This window comes from Lissotriton vulgaris, chromosome 2_1 (assembly GCF_964263255.1).
Source record: "Lissotriton vulgaris chromosome 2_1, aLisVul1.2, whole genome shotgun sequence".
Lineage (NCBI taxonomy): Eukaryota > Metazoa > Chordata > Amphibia > Caudata > Salamandridae > Lissotriton > Lissotriton vulgaris.
The window spans coordinates 751599564-751616088 of NC_141687.1; the positions used below are offsets into that span (position 1 = coordinate 751599564).

The window sequence follows — 16525 nt, forward strand, 5'->3', positions numbered from 1 at the left end:
TCCGACAGTTTCAAAACCGGGGATCCCAACGGATTATTTGAATCACAAAGCACAGTATTTTCGGGTAGTTCCACTGCGATGGGTGCAATTACAGCTTCCAGCGCCGGGGCTAAGTACGCCACCGGGGCGTCAATCGAAAAGCGAGCTGGCCGCCGGGTCTCGGGCGTCAAGTCAGGATCCGGTCTCAATCCTTTGATTCCATCCACCGCCAACAACAGGCTGCAGGTCTGAGCTTTAACCGTCTCCTGAAGTGTCACAAGGGCCTCTAGCACCGTCCGCAATGACGGGCCACTCTGAGCCTGCTCCGTCAGCCCCCATTTTCCTTCGGACATGGTGATCCCCACGGAGAGGCGCCTTCTCCGGGGCACGATTTAGGCGGAGCGGGTATTAGCCATGAGGGATAAACTGTTAGCGTGCAGTAGCGCGTAGCGAGATTCCAACCCAAGGGGCGCCGGCGGTATGAATGCCGGACCCCCGGACCGGGACCCCCGCAACCCAGCACCGTGCGTCTTCGTCACCTCACCTCCTATAGAGCAGCAGGCAGCAGACGGTAGCAAAGCAATTCCGAAATTTCGAACGTTCAAGAGACCGGACCCAACCACTTCCAGCAGTCCGTTGTTGTTCAACTCGGACCCGGCAAGGCCAGCACTCGAGACCCCGGCTTCTCGGCTAGGTTAGGCCTCAAATCAATACTCGATGTTACTTCGCTTCACGATGTCGGAGAAACTCCGGGAGCACCTCATTGAAGTGCAAAACAGGTCACACACACGGATCCGGGGCAGGAAATCAGGATAGATGGCAGGATATTAGAGTGTAGGACGGAGGTCAGCGGAGCCGGGAGACTATGCGGCCATCTTGGTTGGTGTTGTGGCTCCTCCCCCTGTGTTGATTTTTTTAACCGTCTCAGTCCTCAATTGAAATTGATCTCCATCTCCATCCCAGTGAAAGCTACCGGTATCACTACCATCAGCAGCCCAGTCCTTATCTTGGGTATCCTCATCTGAGGAATTAGACACATCTGATAGTGAGAAAAATTTGTCCTGTGGTTCATCCTCCTTGTTGAGCTCTAGGGCTTCCAAATGGTCAATTGCAGCGGATAGCAATGCAGTTTCACTTGGCATTGGGCTTAAATCAGATTTCTCTTCCAACAGGACTCCATTACCCAGCATGCAGCTTGGTTGCTGAACGACATTGCAATCAGATTCACTACCTGTGGGGAGCGACTGAGTGAGTTGCACTCCTATGGAAATAGCTATTACTGCTACAGACTCGCCTAATAGTGAAGGCGAAGGCTCGTGCAGGCTGCCGATGTAGTCGTGAATGAGGGCGAAGATTTAGCAGCGGTAGAGAACCTTGTCACAGCAGAGTTACTGGCTGAAGATTTATTCTTGGAGGATTGGGCTTTAAACAATGCAGGTACCGTTTTGTTTGTTGTTGCAACGACCGGCCGTGCTGTTTTCGCCGGTCGAAGTCACGTTAGCAGGCTGAAGGTTTTCGGCTTACTGCGCATCCTCCTTTTCGGAGATCGGGGCTGCGACGGAGGTCTTAGGGGTAGCCCCAGCAGCCCCTGCAGTCGGCATTATTGTTGTGCCACGGCCCCTGCTGCCCTTAGGTGGCATTGTTTCAAGGAGGTACCCCGCAGGCTGAGGAAATACTGACGAAACAAATACAGGCTTGGGTTTAGACCAAGATGCCAGATAACATGGAAGCGGGGCTCAACACAGCCAAATTCACGAGTGTCAGCTCATTCGAGTAACAGTTTCCCCTTTTTTTTCCACATACGGCAAAGCAGTAGATTCTGCTGTTCACAGAGAAAGACAAGCTTGCAGGCTACTAAGTCTTTCATTGACAAATAGTTGGGTCATTGGTGAAGAACGGGGGGAGCAGCTCACTCAGCCGTCAGTGCGACCACCATCTTGCCTCTCTGCCGCAATCAAAACCATCCATCAGTCATTCTGAATGCAGTCTCTGGGGAGTCTGCTGCAGGACTCTGTCAGTGGCACACCCTTTCAACGCAATGCTAAAAACTTGGGTAACCAGTTTCACATAGGAATGGATTAGACTTAAAAAGGCAAAAATGAGGCACCTGTCCCAAATGGACTTCCAACATCCCTCTTTGCATCTGACACTTAATGTTTGACCTCTGTTTAGATTATGTCTGGTAATACACTGTATTTCAGAGTAGTGGAGAAGATAAACTAGTCAACCCATCTTTAAAGGGGGTCCTAAAGCTGATCACAGACATTATCACGTTATTGCACTCATTGACAATGACGCTAAATCATTTGCTAGCCTTCTGCTTGATGACCTGAAAGCTTGGGCAGACAACGCACAGATCATCATCAGAAATTAGTATGGCTTGAGAGACAACTGCTGTACCACAAAAAAACTGTTGGGGCCGGCATTAATGCGTGACAAAGTCCTCAGGAGTGGATCTACACCCTACTACTGCTTCATAGACTTCAAAGCTGCATTTGACAGTATTCCCAGAGGCTCCAAGTGTTGAAAACAGCTGTAGTCCTCCCAGTTAACCTACTTAGCTTGATTGGGCACCTGTATTCAAACACCTGGGTACAGGTCAGACTGGGGATGGCACGCGCATTTTGAGGAATATCCTAACAAACATGGGTCTGAAACAAGGTTTTGTACTCGCCCCCATGACTTTCAACCTGTTGGCTGAAATGATGGAGGCCTTAGACACAGTCAACTGTCATCCTCCTAAACTGAGAGGCCACTGCATGACACACCTGCTATATGCAGATGCCCTCGTGCTGCTAAGTCAAACTAAAATCGGCCTTCAATGCCAACTTTCCTGCTTGTACAACAATACCATTAGAAAAAGTCTTGAAATAAGCCCTCAAGAAAACTATGACTGTTACTTTTGGAAAGGAAACAGCAAGGTATCTAAGATCTGAGTACAAACACCGGGGCATTCTTCTAGAAAGTCATGGGCTGTTTAAATCTCACCTGATTTTATTGAAAATGGAAGGTACTAGCTCCATTATCATCCTCACGATTCTTCCCAGAACCTCATGAGACCAATCCTAGACACCTTACTGAAAGTGATGAGAGCAAAAATCACTCCTGAACTGTCTTATGGAAGTGAAATCACCCTGGGCATTAAGGCCGCATTGTTGGACAAGATCATCTCAAAAATTTCCAAACTACTCTGTATCTGCCAAAGTGAGCATCACCAGCACAAACAAGGGTTTAGTTCAACATAATAAATTAATCCTGTACCAGAAGCAGAGCATTCTTAAAATTCTGCCACAGGCTAAGACTTGCTGCACCAGAACCATGAATGGCTTTCTTTGGCCGGATTTAGAAAGCTCAAGATCCTTGTTTAAGCACCATCACCATATCAAAATGAAGGACATATTGCTCAAAGGTGCTTGGGGAAAGCAACTCTTGAATCTGCATTCAAAAAGCTCACAGCAATCACAGCAAAAAGCTTTCAGGGCTGGACGAAGTGATAGCGCTGATGAAGCATTCTCACACCTGGGCAGAAATCAACTCCTACACCCTATGGAACCAGCAGAAATACATCACTTGCACCTACCTTCTCTGGCTTAAGATCAGAACTGTAGCACTGAAACTGGGGGAATGGAATATGTGGGACGGAACACTAAATCTCAAAGAGCAATGTATAGTCTTTGAGGTCTTGGTGCGGAAAACATCACTTACATTCTATGCATCTGCTCCTCGTTGCTTTAGCTAAGAAAAGACTTGCTTCTCAGAGACATGGGGGGTCATTATGATGGCAGAAGGACCGTCACCGTCGGGCCGGCAGTGGCGGTCCTTCCCCCATCACCAAACGTATTACCCACAGCCAAATTAGGATGGTGGTGGGTTACCGCTGCAGACGCAAAGCCTGTCCACCGCTTCTCAGCCAAAGGCAATCGCACCGATTGCCTGGCAGATGGTGCAGGGCCTCGAAAATGGTGGCGGTGCCTAGCAGGCACCATCCACCAAATTAGGATGTGGATATGGAGAGGCCTTTCCATGGCGGCGATGCCGCCATGGAGAGGTTGGCTGGGATTTGGTTTGGGGGCCCGTTGCAGGCCCCCTCTTGTTTGGGGTGTGTGCCGCTGCACTGGGAGGTACCCATTTGTACCCCTCCGCATTTCCATGCACAGAGTGGCAGGCATTGCGTGGTGCCTGCCACGTACTGCAGGGAAATGCAGTGCAAGTACTTTTAACATTGCGTACGGTGCTGCAGCCAGCAGCACCACCCGCACTAATGAAAGCCCTGAATGCGACCGCCAGTATGGGGGGCGCATCCTAATTGCAGTGGTGAGACCGCCGCATGTCTGATGGGCGGTCCCAAACACTGCTCGCCCGCCATCGTAATCAGCGCTAAAACAGTCATCAGGATACTTAATTTGGTTTCAAACCATCAAAGGAACAAAACGTTCATATACTACATATTGCAAATTTAGCTTCATTCAATAACTTGGGATACAAATATAGTGAATAAAACAGTAAAATGCAATCTTAAAACTTGGCCCTAGCAACCACACACAATATGATTATAATCTTATTTCTTGAAAACGTTAAAATTCTCTCCATTTCCTGATGGATAAAACTTGTTATGTATTTAAAAATGCAATGTTCAGAAAAGTGTTTTCAAAGTGAAGTAGCCAATAAACAATAAATAGGAAACATGTATACATGATACATAAATCTTCAAAATTGTTTCCTTAAAACCACCTATGTACTGAGAATACTGGAATTTGTAATACTTTCAAAAACGTCTCCCACTTAATACAGATGTTAAACAAGAACCGGCTCACAGACAAAACAACCAGACTAGATGTATCAGTCATTAATATTCTTTTTGCCTCTCTAAAATGAAGTACCTCAAACACAAACAGATTGGGTGCAACCATTTTCTTCCTGCACCACGATATTCAGGACATACAAACATCACATGATCAATGGTCTTAGGATTCATGCCACAAGCTGGGCCTGAATCAGGTGAACAGTTATTATTCCAATTTTTGCTGAATGAGCGAAGGGGCAAACAACCTATTCTAAATCTTATAAACAAGCTCTTGGCCACATTTCTCCAGGCGGCTGTGACAAAACTGGGGTCCGTTCATACCATTTGTGGCCCTGAATCAGGCCCCTAAAACCGGTCATATCTCTGCGAACCTGCAATAAACATTTGAAGTACTCTTGAGACATTCCACGCTTATCATACTGAAACCACAGGTCCGAATCCATTGCATACCATACTAAATGTTAATGCCATTGTTGGCTTGAGTGGGCCCTCAAAATCCCTCACCTCACTGTTGAGCTGCCGCCAAACATTTGAAGTACTTTTGGGATATTTAATGGGTGCCCAAGCACTTCGCACTTCCATTTACTAGGGCTCATAAATTAACACTACATGGAATGCCTAGTCACCAGTCAACATTGCTAGCATGGAAATCTCTCAAACATTTCCACAAATGCTACTACCTTACAAATCACTTATGGAACCTGGAATATCCACACCTTTCTCTGCCAATGGCTCTTTGCCACTGTTTTCAAATGGAGCATTGCACATCAAAAGACATCAATAATTAAATTTGATGATCAGTCAATAGAGAGAGTTGGTGAAGTTTTAAAAATGTATTCTTTCATTTAGTAGATTAGTTGGTATTTTTGTTCTTTTATTCAAATTAGAGGCAAATTGTTTGCAGAATTAATGAGAGATAAAATTGGTCAGAACGAGCATAGAGAAATAAAAACAGAATTTTGCATGCAGGTGATCGCCCTTATTCTAAACTAAAGGACCTATTCTATCCTAACAAGAAACCATAAAGAGTTATATCTTGAAAATAGCAAGTAAATTTCAGAGCAGATTAAGATAAATAAGAGGAAGAACAAACTCCCCATAAAGGGTTGTTCTGGAGACTTAGCCAAGATCTCCTGAAAATTGCAGTAGCAACAGTCTATGTTATGTTGTGTTATTATAACATGTATAGTGCACTAATATCCGTAGGTGTCTAGGCGCTTCCGGTTCTACAAACTGTCAGGAAGAGCTAGTTTCTAAAAAAGCCACACCATGAGTAGATTCCTAAGGTTAAGAAGCTAAATTCTAAACAGCCACGTCTTGAGTAGTTTCCTAATTCAAGAAGAGAAGCAGTCATCCTAAAATAAGGTAGAAGGGAGTTCCATTCCTTGATGGTATTGTAGCTGAAACTCCCACCCCAAGTCATCCTTCTAAATCTATGGGTGGGCATCAAGTTGGCAGTAGCTAAGCACAGCGGTCTATTGGGAGAGTATCAACTGAAAAAGTCCCAGAGGAATTGTGGACCTTCTCTGTACAGCGCTTTATGAGCAGTGCAGAGAGCCTTGAATTTCACACGCTGACCCACTGGTAGCCAGTGCAATTCCTGAATACCTAATCTAATGGACTGAAATTTGGGAATGTCCAGGATTAATCTGGTTGCGGCATTCTGTACCGCCTGCAATCTTCTGAGTAAATTGGATTGCAGATTAATATATAGACCATTACAATAATCCACCTTTGATAACACCAGGGAGGTCATTACTGTTTTTCTGGGGTATGAAAGGGAGAATCTGCGTAGTGTTCTGATTGTAAGGCATGAGGAGGACACAACCTTAGAGACCTGAGATTTAAAATTAAGTTTCTCATCAATGATGACCCCCAGATTTTTTGCCTTGGTTACTGGTGTGGGAAGGGGGTCAAGGGTATCTGGCCACCAAGCTGGCATTCACGGTGGAGTGAGGTTTCCAAACACCACCTCCTCAGTTTTGTTTGAGTTCAGCTTAAAGCAGTGTCTACTCATCCAGTTGCTCAGTGCGATCATACAGTCATGTAATTTAAGGGAGTAATTGACGTCCTTGTCCACGGTTGAAATCACCAACTGGGTTTCATTGGCATAGGAAGTACGGATTAAATCAAAACTTCTAATCAGAGGGGTAAACATAAATGTTAAAAACCGTGGGGCTCAATGAAGAGCCTTGCGGAACCACACAAGGCAAGACAAAAGGTGCCGACTTAAACTCACCCAGATGAACTGTTTGTGTTTGTGAAAAGAGAGAAGAAATGAATCACAAGAAGAAAATAAAGACATCACTACAAACAGTACTTTATGGCAAATTGGGGTATCACATCAAAGTGCCAATGGGCATGTCAGGCTAGGGATGCATGGAAAGAGTCTGGAGCTCTCTAGCTAAGAACACATACTAAATGGAAAGCAGCTAAACATGTTGCAAAAACAGTTGAATGTCGTCATCACCGTCCAATAGTGAGAGGTCGTTTGATAGCCGGCCATGTTTGCCCTCAATTCCCACAATAAACATCCACGCCAACATGAAGTCAGTTAGAAGTGGCTACAACTTTTTACAAAAAAATACAAATACGAAAGTTCTCATAAGAACCTTTTGCAAGCCTACTCTGCTGACTGTATGGTTTCTCACTGTATAACAATAAGCTGCTCTGTGAAATGGAAAATTCTAATTCAGATGTGCCCTGGTCAGATCACTAAATGTAAGCTAGAGCAAGCATAGGAATACACTTGTTCATTATGCATATATAGCAAAGAAAACAATCTAAGTACAGTGACGTCATATGGAGTGTGTGAGCACAGATGAAATACATTTTCCAGGACACAGCACAATTCAGAAAAATTCAAGCCCTAGAGTTCGATTTTAACACTAAATCACTATTTTATCAAAAGCATTTATTTACTTAAAGATACAAAGAAGGACAAATGAATAGTGTGCCCAGCAAGTGGAGAACAATAGGGATGAAAACTTTATGCAGAAAATAAACACCATTTTTCATGTTTGCAAGTTAAATAAAGACACATATTTCTAACCTTTAAGTTAATATGCATTTTCAGGTTTATTTTTTAGAGCGATTATATATTGTTATGTAGTAAAATTTGTGTAATTGTACTCAGCGTTCTCAATGACTGAAGTTACTGGGGGCAGGAGCTCTCACTGCTGCTTCTGCAGCCTTGCTTTTTATATTTTCTCTGCCAGCCAACATGAATGCTATGCAGAATGCTATCACCTTTTTCCCAACGTAATCTTGGATCAATATTTGGCTGTCCTGCATTTTCAGTCTCTGTTTAGGTCTCCAAAACTGAATGATATGCAAGGGCCACCTATAATAAATTTGATACAGCTTTATGATGCTTCGACCACTACATCGTTTGGTAGCACTCTTTTAGTCTGTTGCCTTAATTACCAAGAATACTATTCAGTTAGAGGGATCCAGAGTAGGCACAGCCATATTACATGCTTGCATTTGTCTCCTTTTCTTGGTTTGCTGCTTGGTGTCCAACTAACATCTATAGCCTTTTCTCCTTTGATGCAAATTTTCACTGATCAATTGAGATTGCTTGACACAAAGTACCTTACTAATAACGATCAGTTCCTTTCCTTTGCTGCTAGCTCTAGACTAACATCGGCAGCCTGCCTGGTACTCTAGTTTCTAAAGGCTTTTATCTAACCCCTGTAGGAGCCTAAAGGCTAACCACAATGTACTTATAACTGTTTACTACGCCAACTCTCAATCTGTTCGTCTTGACTTGTACCAATTAGGTGCACTTGATTCTTTTTAGGCCCTAAATAAATACCTTGGGTGCACAGTGACACATGTTAATGTCCTTAAAATATATTCTAAATCTCTTTTTTCGGCTGTTTGTTTTAAATTTGTATTATTGAGACATATTTTTGTAAAGGTTTTAAGTAACTGTACAATAAACCATGAAATTACAGTGGGGAAGCGTTGGAGCCCATTCCTACAGGCCAAGCTGCTTCCTTGCCCGGCCAACACTCTCCCATGCTAGTGCAGAATCTGTGCGTGTCAGTTTCGCAGCTGCGTGGTCATGGTTGGGTTTTACCTTGTGCTGGCCTTCCTGCACCCCTCAGTCATGAGTACCTAGAGCAGAAGGCCCCAGGATGGCTCCTAGGGCCTCAGTCTACATTGTGCCAGGCCTCACACATGAAGTGCCAAGGTTGAAAGAGCCTTTGAGGGGTTGCCCCACATATGCCTCTTCCCCATATGAAATATATATGAATGGGTTCACTCTGACCCCAGGGAGCTAGGTCTGATTTGCAAACTTTTCAAAGCAGGTCAATCCCTGACACATTCTTGATGCCCGTGCTTGCCCTGCAGCGAATGTAGTTTTTACTATGAGTGTGCCCCCCACCAAGTGTTCCTTCTCCCCTCTCACTCCTGCCCAGAGCTATTTTGCCACCTCCAACTGCAGCACTGTTTAGTGCAGACGGCAAAATGTCCGCATTCAAAATAAACATCGCCCTGTCAGTCAAGTTTAAATAAGAAAATCTTCTAGGACACATTACTCAGGCCTGTTAGGCCGATTTTGAAGGTCTTTTGCTCATGTAACTCCTGGTGGTGAGCCCTAGCCACCAGAACGATACTCATCAGGTCTCCTGGCGTCAAGCAGGCGAACATTGTGTGGAGGAGCTAATTGTACTGGCTCCCCCACCAGATCTTCCCCACTGGTCCTTAGTGGGTGTGAAGGGGAGAACACTACTGGCCCTGTAACAAAGCCCTTAGTCCACCAGAGGCATTGGTTGGCTTCTCCATTTTGCTTTCCATGGAGTTACCCACCAATGCCATCCAGGTTCAGGGTCTTGATCTCTAATTCTCCCTTGTGCAGGGGTTTTTAAGTGTGGGTAGAAAGTTCTAGATACCAGGCACCTCTGGCTAATCGTAGAATGCTTCATCATCCCTGGACCCCAAGCCTCAAACCCCCTGCACATTATTCTGGGACGGTCCAATATGGAGCTGTCAAGTTTTCTATGTGAAGAGATCCTCTGAGGGCCTAAGATCCATCCCTAACATCACTTTCAGATGACTTCCCATCAATACATCAAAGGGGAGCCCCTCCAAATGTTTGAGGTTCCTCCTTTGTTCAGTGAGTCTGGGCTATCCCAAACCAGGTGCGGTGTGACAGCTAATTACCAAAAGATTTTCCACTCTTTTCGTTCTCTGGCACTCATCAATCAATGATAATTGCTCCTTTTGTGTGGGGAGGCCTTTTTTCCATCTGCTGGAGAGCAGAGTAATCCACTTGGTCTAGCAGGAGGACAAAAGTCCCTGAATCTGATACTGAGCTGAGTCAGAGAAATATAATTCTGGATGACCAACATATTTTATTAGAACCTACATAATGAAACTCTTTGTGAATATTTCACCCCAGTTTGACATCTCGCTGAACTATGTAGGCCCAAGTGAAGGGAAACTTCACTTTAAGGCAGATTCACTTACAGTGACGCTACAGGTTTCCCAGTAAACCCTATTAAGCTATTTTTTAATACTCACTAATATTATAAGGCCTACCCCAAGTAGTGCCTACCCCGGCATGGTCCCTTCTGTGCCAGGTTACCAGTGCACAGTCACCAGTTTGAACCCGCTCAGTCCGCACATGTGCACAGATGTGTGAGCACACATGTTCATATGTAACCGGCCCAGTGCCCCTTATCCTTGTTGCACTGCAGAGGCCTTACCTTAAAAGGCAGATACATGCAGGAAACATGGTCACTCTTAATAACATGAAATGACTGTGTGTGAGATTCAGTTAGGGAGACTTACTCAACAGTAAAGGTCTAAAAAATGGATGATCAAAAGTGAAACATTTGAGTGGACTAAAATGGATAGAACCCACTTAGCCACAATATGGATACACCTCTAGGTGGCAGTAGGATGGGACAAGGTCAATTTCAGAGCAGGCTTTTCCCAGGAGTTCACAACAGCACAGCAATTTGTTTTGACACCTGTCCACATCCCAAGGTTTTCCATGGTCAGCCATGTTCATGTCTATTGTGATTGCTGGTGATAGATGACATGTTTTAACTCATTCCATTGATGGTCTTAAAAGAAGATACTGCGTCTGGTAGACAGAGAGGTCAGCTTAGGCAAAGAGCATCTGAAAGGGAGGCCTTCAACTGTATTTAGCATCGTATGTAATGGAATGTAGAAATATCTCTGGCAAGGCAAAAGGTGAAGTCTTGATGATGGTCTACTGAGAATTCAGTGCTGTAACTAAGAGTATGAGTGGTGGTGAGAAGAGGAGATAGAAGAAGAGGTGTTCAGATCTAGGCAGTAACACAGGACTTGCCTTTCAAGACTGTGCAATGTTGTGGGAGTAGCAACATAGTGAGAGATTTATAGCACCAAGTCAAAATGCTGAGCAGCCACATCATTATGTATAGGCAGCTTAGATTGGCACTGTCACTACTTCTTAGGGGGGTGTGGAATACTGTTTGTGCATTGAGTCTGGCATATAGGTTCTACATAGCAAAATCCCCAAGAAGGGACTCCCCAAATCCAGATCCAAGGCAGTCCTTCACAGCTTTGTCCTTGGGGAATGATATTGTGAACACCTTCAGGCACTACAATGATTTTGTAATTCCAAATGTAATTTCTATTGGGGTTATTGTAGTCCCATACTTGAGTGCAGTTATTGATAGTGCGTATGCCTTAATAAGAAGTCTGCAGCTACTCCTCAGCTTAGAATTTTCAGAAAGAAGAATGTGAGTCTGGTAATGCTGAACGGGGGCCTATCATTGTCTGTCTCTTGTCCTATTAACCATTCAACCAGCAACACACTTTGAAGGTGATATCACCATGGGTATCCACTTTTCTCTTCTCTGAATTGACCGAACGAATGGTAGGAACTTTAAATGCCTCACGGTACTTACTTTGTGCCATTTTGTTTGAGCAAATTGAGATCATACGACCATGTAAGGTGTATAGCTGGTGGTATGCAAATTACAGTAAAATTGAAATCATTTGTCAGCACCAAATGATATAGGAAAAATGTATTGTGAGTATTCTTTACATTCCTTTTTGACCTCAAAACCATCATTGCCCTTTTGAGAAATGCAGGAATATTATTTGGCACGAGGTTATACTTCAAACCCAAATATCAGCTGTCAGAATTGGCTTTATTTCTACGCCAAACCTAGCAATCTCTTATTCATCTCATTCTGGCCCATGTTAGAGGTAATGTTGAGTGTTCAGCTGTTCAAACTAGAAAAGATTAACCTAATAGTCAGTGTACTGAACGTAACAAACAGCACTTATCCCAAATTCTTAAGGCAGAAACTAAAGAGCATATTGTGCACTAATCATTCGGAAAAGGGAAGTTTTTGTTAACTGATCTGGTGTACATTTAAAGTTACAACAAAGTGTAAGGTTCTTTCATTAACACAAAGGAGCCACATCGCACCCACACTGCATATCTAGTGAGCTGGGATTGACCAACACAAAAAAGGCAGAGATATTGTTTTAAGACCCTCAAACTTTTCAGCACCCCACGATTCCAGATAGAAAGGAAAAGGGTATGAAGGAAGATTGTTCTAGTTCCCAAATTAAGAAATGCCTTTCCTTTAGCCCTGAGCAATGACAATGGCTGATCAATTAACTAAGAATCTGACCACTTTCTCTTCCATGATTCTCATCACTATTGGTTACTCCCTTCAAGTAGTGGTTGCTTAGTTAGACCAGTGCGAAGAGAAAGTCTCCACAGCAAAGTACCTAAAGCAATCCATCCATCCACATAACAATCTATTTATCGACTATTAAATAATCCATAAATCTGCACAGGATTGAATAGTTTTTTTCATTTTATTTCTTATTTAAGAGCTTTCTATACCTTCTGTGCATCGATGATCTTGGGGCCCTTTATAGAGAATAATAATCTGTATTAAACCATCGTGAACAGGAAGGCAGGAGATATGACAGACAAAGTGTCAATGTTTTAAGGAGGTTTCACCTCAGTTCAGAAAAAATTTCAAAGATGAGCTTTTGCTTGTTTCCTGAATGAGAAAGTGAAGATTGAGTTCTTATGTGGATTGTGTGAGAGCTACACAGTGTTTTCGCCGTAACTGTGAAAGTCTGATGGAGAATTTGGGAGGGTAGCTGTTCAATCTCAAATTGGTTCGATCTCTAATTCTCTTGAACTGCACTTGTCCCCCACCTTCACCTCTTGCACATATTTATTGGATGCTTACTATTTTGATACAGTGTATGGATTCCTCTGAAGGCAGCAATACTTGGCAACACTTACTGACAACAGGATATCAAATAATAAATTGGGCCAATCTCAGCGCTATAAACCAACTCTCTATGCTCTCATTACCAACGCAATAGGTTACATCTCTCTTACCCAATCTGCATGTGGCAGGTACTGCAGCTTGTGTGTCACTAAGACAGTGGTCCTCTTCTCCTCTCTTAACATTTTCAGGATACCATCTTGCATAAGGTGATCGCTGAGATGGATGTCTAGTGCAGAAAAAGGGTCATCCTAATCCATAAATGAAAAATAAATATTATTGAGCTGGTTAGATTGTACATTTTTCGTAAGCATAAAGCTAACAAAAAGTGTATCCATTATGTTATGTATGCCGTACTTTCAGAGCACCTTAGAGTTATCTAGTTACCAAAAGTAATACAATGAGCCTTGTCTTTACTTGTCCCGTTTGTGAAAATCAATTTTCATATGTATTGCACGAAAACAAAGTTTTAATAATAACTTGCTTTTAATCCAAGTCCATTTCCAGCCTTTCTGGCTGTAAAGGACTTGAACTTCTGTTTCATACCTCATTTCTACCATTTCTGAGCACTGTACATTACAAATGTTGAAATCACCCAGTTTAATGGTACTCAAATAGACTTCCTCCGCAGGATACAAGACTGAGATGGCCTAGTGAAGATTCAAACTCGTGGCCTTCAGATCGGAGGAGATATCAGCAGTGAGTGTTTAACTGAGAGAGCCATTTTTTTAATATAAAAGATAGTTTAGAAATCAGAAGCAATTATAAACATTGCAGATAGGGCCGAAATAGGTGCAGATACTTGGGGTCCGATTCACAGAACTAACTTAAGAAAAAATCCTAAACGTACTACTTTTGGTATTCACAGAAGGCATTTATAGTAGTAAAGTTTTGTCTTAAGTCTGTCTTAAGTCTGTCCTAAGTTTGTCTTGATTCTGTCTTAAGTAAGCATGAGCGGATTTCGCGGATTCACGATCCGCGAATTTGCGGATTTGCGGATTTCCGGATCTGCAAAATCCACGAATTTGCAGATTCGCGGATTTTGCGGACTTTTTTTAAATGGGGGGATGCAAAGGCCTCTATCCAGCATCACAGCTGATTTACGACGGTAGATTTGTGAAGAAGGCACACCTGTCCAGCCTCGACGACGCTCACGATTGTTTTTGGGCTGATGAATGAGTCACTGAATTTGAGCTTCAACTAGTTCCAGCGACCATGTGTGTGTTACTATGCAATCGCCCCGAAGGGCGCAGGGGTCCCTTGAGTGAGCTGTCCATCATAGTGGGTAAATGGCGGGAAGACGGTGCACACCGCGAGTCTGTGAGCGGGGCCAAACGGGCGGGGCTTCCATGCGAGTTCACAACATGCCACTTATGTGTATAAAAGGTCAGAGACCGATCAGAGCAGCAGATCAAGAGAAAGAAGCTCCTGGTCACAGGAACAGCACAAGGATTGCGCTCGTGAAAGTCAAGGATGCAAAGGCCTCTATCCAGCATTACAGCTGATTTTCGACGGTAGATTTGGGAAGAAGACACACCTGCCCAGCCTCGACGACGCTCACGATTGTTTTTGGGCTGATGAATGAGTCACTCCATTTGAGCTTCAACTAGTTCCAGCGGCCATGTGTGTGTTACTATGCAATCGCACCGATGTGCGCAGGGGTACCTTGAGTGAGATGTCCATCTCATCCATCATCCTGTAACTATTTTAGGATGGCGCCGGCAAGCTGCCAGCGCCATCCTAAAATAGTTACTAAATTAGCTTCATCAGGAAGCACTAATAGATAAAAAAAAGCAGGTGATCGAGCACCTGCTTTATTTTATCTATTAGTGCTTCCTGTTGAAGCTAACTGAAGCTAACTTAGTAACTATTTTAGGATGGCACTGGCAGCTTGCCGTCGCCATCCTAAAATAGTTACAACTTCAAGCTTGAAGGCTTGAACTTTTGCCCCCCAAATCCACCGCTCGCGGATTCGCGGATTTTCGGTAAATTTGCGGGAGTTCGCGGATTGCGGATTTACAAAAGATCCGCGAAATCCGCGAGCGGAACGGATTTTGCGCCCACACTTAGTCTTAAGACTGTCTTAAGTCTGTCCTAAGTTTATCTTAAGTTTGTCTTAGTTTGTCTTAAGACTGTCTTAGGTCTGTCTTAAGTCAAACCTAAGTCAAACTTAAGACAAAATCCTAACTTTACTACTACTAAATGCCTTCTGTGAATACCAAAAGTAGTAGGACATACTTAAGACAGATTTAAGACAGACTTAAGACAGATTTAGGACAGATTTAGGACAGACTTAGGACAGACTTAGGACAGACTTAGGACAGACTTAGGACAGACTTAAGACAGACAAAGGACAGATTTAAGACAGACTAAGGACAGACTTAAGACAGACATAAGACAGACTTAAGACAGACTTAAGACAGACTTAAGACAAAGTTAAGACAAAGTTAAGACAAAGATAATACAGACTTATGACAGACTTATGACAGACTTAAGACAGACTTAATACAGACCTAAGACAAAATTCTAACTTTACTACAACTAAATTCCTTCTGTGAATACCAAAGTAGTAAGTTTAGGATTTTGTCTTAAGTTAGTCCTGTGAATCGGGCCCTTGGGTATTATTCCAATGTTTCCATTTTAGTTGTAAAATATATTTTTTTACATCACAGAAAAATACTACATTTAAGACATAGACAAGCAATTATACATATATCCTACAATACGTGCCTAATAGTTACCAACATGTTTTAATAAAACACAAACACTCTATAATACAGATTTGTTATTTTCCCAAAAAAACAGCCCACAAAGTCGAGATTTGTTGCTGAGGAATGAAAAAAATGTCCTTTACAGGTAGGACATTTTTTCCATGCACCTGGGAACCATTAATTGATTGCATTGCACTCCCAGTCAGGGAGTTTTAGTAACAGAAGGCCCTTCCTAAATAGGCTGGGGAAACCGTCACTGTGACCAGACTGCCCTTTTAGCTGTCAGGATATCATGTAGGAGGTCTCTGACTATGAAGCCATCTAAGGATAGTTATCCATCCTCCTAATGAAATGGGGGAGCCGCGTTTTGGTCAGGCAGGAGCAGTTCGAATTGTTTGCCAACTCTAAATGACCCCTTATTCTCACTAAATGAGACGAAGTCAGAGAACTTTGCAATTCATTAATAAATGAGAAGTTTATTGACTTCTCCTGGAATATAGATTTCACTTTTGGAACAGCATAATTGAGTGCCCCATCCCTTTGCATAAAACACTCGTGGTGTGCTTAATAGTATAAATCTGTGTGCCTTATGTTAAACAAGTATAGTAATAATAATAATAATAATAATCTTTATTCGGTTTTTTAGCAGTTGCAAAACCATAAAAGATGACATAGTTATACAAACATTCATTAAAAAATAACAATTAAGTATACAGTTAAAAGGTCAAATTGCCGGCAATTTACATAGGGTATGAGTTAGTACT

The 16525-nt window shown here is 43.0% G+C and overlaps 1 protein-coding gene across 1 annotated transcript in view; it reads right to left on the reverse strand.

Moving 5' to 3' along the window:
• The window catches only part of ABCC8 (ATP binding cassette subfamily C member 8), a 1237886-nt gene that overhangs the window by 416951 nt on the left and 804410 nt on the right, over window positions 1–16525 (reverse strand). Inside the window, exon 22 of the mRNA XM_086954145.1 lies at window positions 13164–13301. Within this exon, the coding sequence (XP_086810271.1) occupies window positions 13164–13301 (138 nt within the window). The remainder of the gene's footprint in view (window positions 1–13163; window positions 13302–16525) is intronic.